At 37.6% G+C, this 8993-nt stretch overlaps 2 protein-coding genes across 5 annotated transcripts in view; one reads left to right on the top strand and one right to left on the bottom strand.

Moving 5' to 3' along the window:
- The window catches only part of nf1a (neurofibromin 1a), an 89917-nt gene that overhangs the window by 63111 nt on the left and 17813 nt on the right, over positions 1–8993 (top strand). For all 4 annotated transcript variants that reach the window (XM_065280881.1, XM_065280883.1, XM_065280882.1 and 1 more), the window contains exons 41-50: positions 825–1104; positions 1349–1563; positions 2843–2904; positions 3042–3183; positions 4516–4617; positions 5269–5409; positions 7563–7689; positions 8260–8391; positions 8482–8617; positions 8732–8889. In XM_065280881.1, the coding sequence (XP_065136953.1) occupies positions 825–1104; positions 1349–1563; positions 2843–2904; positions 3042–3183; positions 4516–4617; positions 5269–5409; positions 7563–7689; positions 8260–8391; positions 8482–8617; positions 8732–8889 (1495 nt within the window). The remainder of the gene's footprint in view (positions 1–824; positions 1105–1348; positions 1564–2842; positions 2905–3041; positions 3184–4515; positions 4618–5268; positions 5410–7562; positions 7690–8259; positions 8392–8481; positions 8618–8731; positions 8890–8993) is intronic.
- The window catches only part of LOC135770945 (uncharacterized), a 33076-nt gene that overhangs the window by 14408 nt on the left and 9675 nt on the right, over positions 1–8993 (bottom strand). The gene's annotated exons all lie outside the window — the stretch shown is intronic.

The following is an 8993-nucleotide window of genomic DNA, read 5'->3' on the forward strand; positions in this document are numbered from 1 at the left end:
TGCGAGGTTAAATGAGGGTCGAATATAATCTTATTGACAGAGCTCTGTAAGCCAGCAGCAAGTCATGGTTACGTACGTCACGCAAAACAAAAACAATACAATAGGGATGTTTTCTGTAATGTTTTTAGTATTAGAATACTTTCTTGTTTTTAAGGATTGTTGCAAATATTAAATCATTGATATTTCATTTAATGGGTCTCCTTGCACATTTTTGCCTCCAAAATTTAGAAAGTCATTCTTGATGGTGATGGATAGGTTGGTGGATGGGTTGGTTTAAAACCATATCTCCATTATAGGTGAATCTGCGGTTGTGTGCCTGGCCTGAAATTTAGCTGGTGGCTTAACTGACCTCTGGAACAATTGCTTTGTACAAAATAAAAATGTTTCGGTTTGTGAGCTATTGTAAAGACAAGGACATCACTGCTGTGCGAAGAAAGGTTTGGCAGCCAGGCAACAATTCTGTAGCAAACATTGTATACATTACGTTTACGTTAATGTTAGCTCAGTGTAGTAGTTGATAAACTTTAGGTATAATTTGAACTAAGGTAACGTCTCGGTTACTATCCTAACCTCGGTTCCCTAAGTGATGGGAACGAGACATTGCATCTGCTGACGCTATGGGAACTCCTCCCATACGCAAAGCGGACGCAATATCGAGTGACCGCTCTTGATAGGGAACTTAAAGTTCAATAATAATCTAGTGTTCATCTTTGATTTAATGGAAGTTAATGTTGTTGCTGCTAAAAATGTCTATATGATGCTTTGGTGACTGTATGTGTGTAACACAAAAACTACTTTCCTCATACATTGTATTTTTCTCCCAGGTGATTGGCCGAATGTGTAAGATCATCGATAAGACGTGCCTGTCTCCCACCCCTACCCTGGAGCAGCACCTGATGTGGGACGACATTGCCATCCTGGCTCGATACATGCTCATGCTCTCCTTCAACAACTCTCTAGACGTGGCCGCCCACCTGCCATACCTGTTTCACGTCGTCACCCTGCTTGTGGCCACCGGCCCGCTGTCCCTCAGAGCATCAACACATGGCCTTGTTATTAACATCATTCATTCTCTCTGCACCTGCTCGCAACTCAACTTCAGTGGTGAGAAAAAAGCCTTAACAAACAGGATGTTGTACAGTATCTCTGCCTTGTAGTAAATAGATAACTTATGAACATTTGTCTCTCAATTGGTAGAGCTTTGCAAATATTGAGAACTATCATAATAATGCATAGATTAAATGCCTTATATTAATGTCATATTCTGTGCCTGACTTGTCTGTTTCAACCTCTTGGATCAATGTTTTAACATATGAGATTGGTCTGTTATTTGGTGCTCTTTCTGCAGAGGAAACTAAACAGGTGCTGCGTCTGAGTCTCACTGAGTTCTCCCTGCCCAAATTCTACCTGCTGTTTGGCATCAGTAAGGTGAAGTCTGCAGCAGTCATAGCTTTCCGCTCCAGCTACAGGGACCGCTCGTTCTCACCCGGCTCCTATGAGAGAGAAACGTTTGCTTTGTCCTCCCTGGAAACAGTAACGGAGGCTCTGCTTGAGATCATGGAGGTCAGTTAGCTTTAATATACATGATTATAAATAAGCTTTCTAGCTATTTGTATAACAAATTAGCATTGTTTTTATGCATACTTTTCTTGTTTTAAAGGGATAGTTTACCTAAAAATGAAAATTCTGTAATTTACTCACTCTCATGATGTTACCACTTCAATTTTAGGGATACACTGTACCCTTTTAGGTACACAGTAGATCCTTAAGGTAGAGTAATGTACCCAAAAAGGTACAACATTAGCCTCTTTCACACAGTAATTTCAGTAAATTACCATGAATTTACCAGAATGAATTTACCAGTAAATACAAAAATGTGCTTTTCACACACGCAGTGATGTTCCGTCTTTTTAAGACATCATTCACACATTAGTATCAAAATACCGGTTAACTTGGAGAGAAAGCGGTAGTTAATGTGGCGCGCGGCGAGCTCAGTGATGTATTTGTAAACCATGGCGGTTTATGACTTCATATTCACGGATCTTTATTTTGATGTTTTCGCATCTGTGGCAAACACTGACGGTCGTGAGCAAACAATATTGCATTATGTGACTTCAAGCAGAACCTGCGTCTTAAACAACGCTTCACAGAGGGTGTGCTAAGGACGTCGGCAATTCGGCAAATAGATGGTGCGCTGTTTTAAGCAACTTTGGTGCAGAAATGTGGGTGGGAACTTCAGGTGTGCTCGACTTTTAAGCAACGTGTGTGTGGAAACGTCCGTAAACAGTGCAGGGGTAAATGCGTCCACTGTATCGAAACGTTATGATTGGCCCAAAGCTGTCATTGGTCCATACAAGGATTCAGGACCAGAGTGTGGGCGGGGGATTATAAGCTATATCAGATTGACTTATAAATATTAATTCGATGATGTAACTTTCACCCAGTAGTTTTTAAATTACCCAGCAAGCAATTTGGGCTAAAACCAGGCTAAATTTGGGCTGTCAGTGAAAATCTAATTGACGTCTACCATAGCCCAAGAATAGACGATATGTATAAGTTTAAAACAAATGAAAGCAAACACCTTGAACACCTGTTGACTTTGCCTACATGTTGGAATATCATACATCTTCAAGTTATTTTGGCAAAAATGGCATGTAACCAAATTTAAGGCTATTTAGGGTAGAAGTGGGTTACTCATAGCCGGTCTATATTGGGTCTATAGTTAGCCATCATTTCAACGTCTTGGTTTTTGCTTGCTGGGTACTGTGTCTAAAATCTTTGTTATAATGATTGTTATGCACTTGGCTTTGTACACGTTTTATTTAAATGGTTATTTCGCCAGGCTTGCATGAGGGACATTCCTGGATGCAAATGGCTAGATCAGTGGACTGAATTGGCTCAAAAGTGAGTTGAAAATATTACATCTAACAATCTGATTTTGAAAATGCCTTTATGAAAAAAAGTTGTATGAATTAATAACGGTATTCCTCCTTGTTAAAACCTGTGAATCTCTATGATCATGTTTTTTTTGTTTTGGATAGGTTTGCTTTCCAGTATAACCCATCACTTCAGCCCAGGGCCCTGGTGGTGTTCGGCTGTATCAGTAAGCGAGTGACTCACGGACAGCTCAAACAGATCATTCGTATTCTCAGCAAAGCCAGTCCTCTGCTCAGCATCGACCGGGTTTGTCCCCTTGTCCTATCTCTACCATTCTCGCTGTCAACAACCTACTTTTAGATACATTTTCAGCTCTGCATCATTTAATTTTTTATTTGATTTTTATTTGAGAAAATGTGCTGTACAATAACTTAAATGGAACTGACGTAGTTTAAATACCTACACTAAGGACTACCGTGATTTAGTCAAGTAGCATGTGTTACTGGAGAACATTCACCCATGTGCGTTCTTGTACAACATTCCTATTAACCAATCAGATTGAGTGATCCAAGAACAATCTATAATACTGACTTTTAAGGTAAATGGTGGGTAGGGGTGGGCGGTATGACCAAAAATCCATTTCACGGAATGAGTAATTATTATAATTCATGGTAGCGCTACATTTCACATTATACATGTTTTTCAGTTTATATTGTTTTTGGAACATAAAAATTTGCAGATATTTGCCACTAACTATAGATTTTAACTTAATGCTCACTACAGTTTTAAAATATGGGAGGGTTAAAGCTAGTGTTAAAGTAAAAATGGCAAGATGATGACAGTAAATTAAGTCTAGATAGACAAAAAATTTTTTTTAATTAAGTTGTTAATTTTATAGACTATTGAAGCTATATATGCATTCATTGTATTTTGTATTTATGCATACAGTACATTAAAAATAGGCAATATGTAAAATGAACAGGTATGAATATATGCACAAACCTACAGGCAGGATAAATACCTGTATTTGAAAGAGACAGAGCTCTAGATAGATATTATAAATATGACAGGTACTATGAGGTGATTACAATGAAGTCTGTTTTAAGGTCTTGACCCCCTTTACTTTCTATTACAGTAGATAGACCTTAACCTCTGCGTCTCTTTCTCGTCGCACGTGTCGCTGATATAAACGCGAGTCTTAGCTTGCTTAAAGTTCAGAAAACTTTACAACTATTAGCATTGTGTGCGAGAAGACGTGAGTGAGAGAGACCCACAATGGATTCACTGGCGCTTATTATGAAATTACACAAATAACTCTTAGAAAATATATAGACGGAATAGAAAAATCTGTTACGTCTGACATTTTATTTTACGGTAATGGAATATACCGTCATATCGCCCAGCCCTAATGGTGGGATATTTTTTTCAAGTCCTAATAATTCCTGCAAAAAAAATGTAGTTTACTTAAAGCTTTTTGAATATATCCGAAAAGTTTAAAAAGATGCTGAATGTTGCGTTTTGAGGCTTGAGAAATAGTGAGTTTGTGTATGCAGTAATATGTTCCTGTGATTTGTCATAACTACTCTAGTGGCGTTCTATGTCGTTGTTCTTTTTCTAATGAGTGCTATTCACACACAGGGGCTGGAGAGCTGCTTAAAAGGACCGGATAACTACAACAGCCAGGTTCTCATTGAAGCCACAGTCATCGCACTTACCAAATTACAGCCTCTCCTCGATCAGGTGCAGTAATGTAACAGTTATTATTCAAATCATGAGCACTTCTACCATATTCTCCCGAATTTTAGACGACAAGTTATTCAAAAATTGCCTTTTAATAAACTATGTCGTCTTATGTTTGAGCTCTAGAAGAATACATTTCAATCATATTGTAGACTAGCAAAAGTGCGATAGGTGGTGTCAAATACACAAACAAGTTCACCTGGACTGAAGCAACTTGATAAACTACAGTTGTTAACAGTAAGGCTTTAAGGCAGTAAAGATTTTTACTGTTAATGAAATATTAAGTAGGCTATGAGATGGGCTGCCTTGGCTTATTGTTATTAAATCCAGATGGACTGCATGTTATACATAGGACTGTATGCCATATAAAAAGTATTAAAGAATGTGGCAAACCAAACTGGTCCTCTTTCCCCTTTTTTAAATTAATGTATTTTCTTTATAAAAGACAAGATAATACTTTTTAAGGGGGTGGTCGTCTTATAATTAAGGTCGTCTTATATTTAAGGTCGTCTTATATTCGGGACAATCCAGTACACTCTTAATGATGTTTAATTAAATATTTGCATTTTTATGTCACATGACAGTGAAGTGCAATTTTGTAATTTATGTTTTGGTAATTTGGGATTTGCCTGTGTGTGTAATGGTCTGCAGGATTCCCCCATGCATAAAGCTCTGTTCTGGGTGGCTGTAGCCGTGCTGCAACTTGATGAAGTGAATCTGTACTCTGCTGGTACTGCACTACTGGAGCAGAACCTGCACACACTGGACAACCTCCGGGTGTTTAATGATAAGGTACCAAGCTAAGAAGATAAATGTTAAATTCACTCTCTCACATGATGCTGATGCTGTTTGGGGGTGCTTTGACGCTGTAAAAAGTTCAGAGTACCCCAAAAGTTTGGGGAAACAGATTATATAGAAGATTTAAAGGGGACATACCATGAAAATCTTACTTTTTCATGTTTAAGTGCTATAATTGGGTCCCCGGTGTTTCTATCAACCTAGAAAATGTGAAAAAGATCAACCCAGTAACTTTTTGTTAAACCATTCTCTGCAAGCATGGGAAAAAAATAGGTCGTTGAAATTTGGCTCCCCTTGTGATGTCAGAAGGGGATAATACCACCCCCTAATCTGCACTATCCAACCTCGCCACTGCCATTTAGTGCAAAGATCAGCTCATTTGCATTATAAAGGACACACCCAAACATGGCACATTTTTGCTTACACATACAAAGTGGCAATTTTAACATGTTATAACAAATTATCTATATGGTATTTTTAGCTAAAATTTCACATACGTGCCCTAGGGACACCAAATATTTATTTGACATCTTAAAAAAAAGTTTTGTAAAGTAAATAATGAATAATATTTAATTACATATTAATTACATTTAACCCAAATTTAAAAGTTTATATTTCACTATATTTAATATTCAAGTACACTATACTTAAAGCTACTGTTAGTAGTGTTTACCATTTAGTTTTCGTTCACAAGTTAGAGAAACAGACAATGTGACTCACGTGAAGAAACTGAACTCAGTGCTGGCATTGGCTTCACACAGTTATTGTTTCTATATGATAAAGCAATACATATCCAACCTACAGCCAAAGCACAGGCACTACACTTCTGGATAGGGTTGCACCAGTTGTTCGTAAGTTCTTACTTAAACTGGGACGTAAAGTCCAAACTAGAGGCTTAGTGTAACTACTAGCTAGTTGATAACTAACTTTATTCGTTTGCACCATTTATTCTTAAGGCAGAACGTAGCTAGTAGGTTGTAAGCTCTCTGTAAAGTAATGCGTTGTCGCATAGAATGACGTCTATTTTTCTTAACCCAATCACAAGCCTTCTAATAGGTAAACAGGAAATAGTCTGAACAGCATGTAATTTCAAACACATTCTTGACTGGCCTAAACTGAAAGTTAAAAAAGACGATAAAGAATACGTTATCGAACTCAAAACATTACACTTTTAATTGAAAATATCTGTCCCACACATGGAGGTGAAAATAAACAAGAAGTAAAATTTCAGTCGTGAAGAAATTCTTATTTTAGTGGATGGATACACAGAAAACAAAACCGTTCTCCTTGACGAACTTGCGGCTCTTCATAATCAATTACGAGCTCATCGATGTGATCTAATCTTATTCCGACCACTATTCATGGACAGAGGCATCCGTAAATATTTAGTTACAACGTATTGTTACGTTTAAACTAAGTTTAATGGTGCAACGCAAAAACATTTAGTAGTGCGTAAGTTGTAAATTGGTGCACATTTATGTCGTAACTAGGCTATGTTGTAACTTACGCACAGCTGGTGCAACCGGCCCCTGAACAATGGTAACCACAAAACTAGCAAACTTTTCTAATTCTCCAATAAAAATTTCACTTTACTGAAAACCACATAAAATAAATATCACTTAAAAAATGCTCTCGTAATGCTGGCTCATGCAAAGCATGCTGGAAACTGGAAATCCTCCTCAACCAGTCGTGTTGTTTTAATGTGAAACTAAAGTAAATTTGCAGTGCCTGAATCTTTCTTAGCTTAATTGGCAGATTGAAACCCGTAAACCTCATCACAACCACCAAAAGTTTGCAATTATTTGCAGTGTTTGTTGAAATGAGGCTGTTGTATTGAAATAACTCTGGAAATTATAAATAAAATGTTTCACTCGAGTTTGTGGAACTCAAAATGGTGAAAACGTTGAACACACATAAAACCTTCAAGCTGAATAAACTTTTTTCTCTGGTTTAAGTACAGTTCACTAATTAACAAAGTACATTGAACTGTTTGGGTTTACAGTGTAGTTCAGACTTCCCATAATCCTTTGTGTCTGCCCTAAAAGTTATTCATTTGTGAATCAAATTGCATTTGATACTTTTGCGATTTTACAATCCAGAGAATTGATGTTGCTTAAACTTCATTACAATGTTTTCACCCTATACAGAGTCCTGAGGAGGTCTTCATGGAGATCCGGAAGCCTCTGGAATGGCACTGTAAACAAATGGACCATTTTGTGGGACTTAACTTTTCCTCCAACTTTAACTTTGCATTAGTGGGGCACTTACTCAAAGGTAATAATAATTCTTACAGGCCTTTAAATGCAAGTCAACATTGGCTCTATGCCATTTGATATCCTTAAAGGGATAGTTCACCCAAAAATATTTATCCACTCTCATGTTGTTACAAACCTGTATAAATGTCTTTGTTCTGATGAACACAAAGGAAGATATTTTGAGGAATGTTTATAACCAAACCAATCAGAGGCCCCATTGACTTCCATAGTAGGAGAAAATAATACTGTGGAAGTTAATGGTGCTTCTGATTGGATTGGAAATATCTTCCAGAACAAAAGAAATGTATGCAGGTTTGTAACAACATGCAAGTGATTAAAGGATGACAAAAAATTTATTTTTGGGTGAACTATCCCTTTAAATGGATACCTTTTTTTGCTGTATGATTTGTGTTATCTGTGCGTATACATTTATATTTTTTTAAAGTATTGACTGATGTATCGAAATAATGTTTTTAGCAGTTACAGTGGCGTGACTATGGTAGATAGCCTCGCACTCGCTAACATTTTAGTCATGCATTAAAGTTATATCAATAACAGATCTTATGCCATTTCGGTTCTTATCATGAAGGATACAGACATCCATCTTCCACCACAGTGGCAAGAACAGTTCGTATACTTCATACGCTTCTGGGGCTGGTGGGAAAACACCTCAGCTGTGATAAGTTTGAGGTGAACACGCAGAGTGTCGCTTATCTGGCAGGTGAGCACAACCCAGCTAAACTGAACATTTAGTACATGTATCTAAAGTTTGACCCCTAATGAAAAACAAACTAATGTGTTTGTTTTATAGCTTTGCTTACGGTATCTGAGGAAGTAAGAAGTCGCTGCAGCTTAAAACACAGGAAGTCATTACTGCTCTCGGATGTCAGCATGGAAAACTTTCCGATGGACACGTATGCAATGTATGATGCAGAGCCTGGATGCAGGTGAGATCATTTTCTGTTTTTATCAGACGCCTTATGATCTGTGCTTACTGTATTGATTTTTTATAACTTGGACATTTTGTTGGTTGTCAATACTCACGCTCCCTTATGTGTCAGAATGCTGAGAGAAAACCAGCCATGGACTTCTCCAAAAGTGCCAGAGCGTAGCCTCGTACCCCATTACTCTGCAATGGGACAGGCCAGCCTTCGCCCACGCAAATCCATGAGCGTGGACATGGGCCAGCCATCACAAGCCAACTCAAAGAAAATACTGGGTATGAGTGTGATGCAAATAATTATCAAATTCAGAGTAACACTAAATGCAAGTACATGTTTACAGGCTCTTCAGCGTTCGTCATTATTTTTCATACTTCATAAA

The sequence above is a fragment of the Paramisgurnus dabryanus genome, chromosome 8 (genome assembly GCF_030506205.2).
Source record: "Paramisgurnus dabryanus chromosome 8, PD_genome_1.1, whole genome shotgun sequence".
Classification (NCBI taxonomy): Eukaryota; Metazoa; Chordata; class Actinopteri; order Cypriniformes; family Cobitidae; genus Paramisgurnus; species Paramisgurnus dabryanus.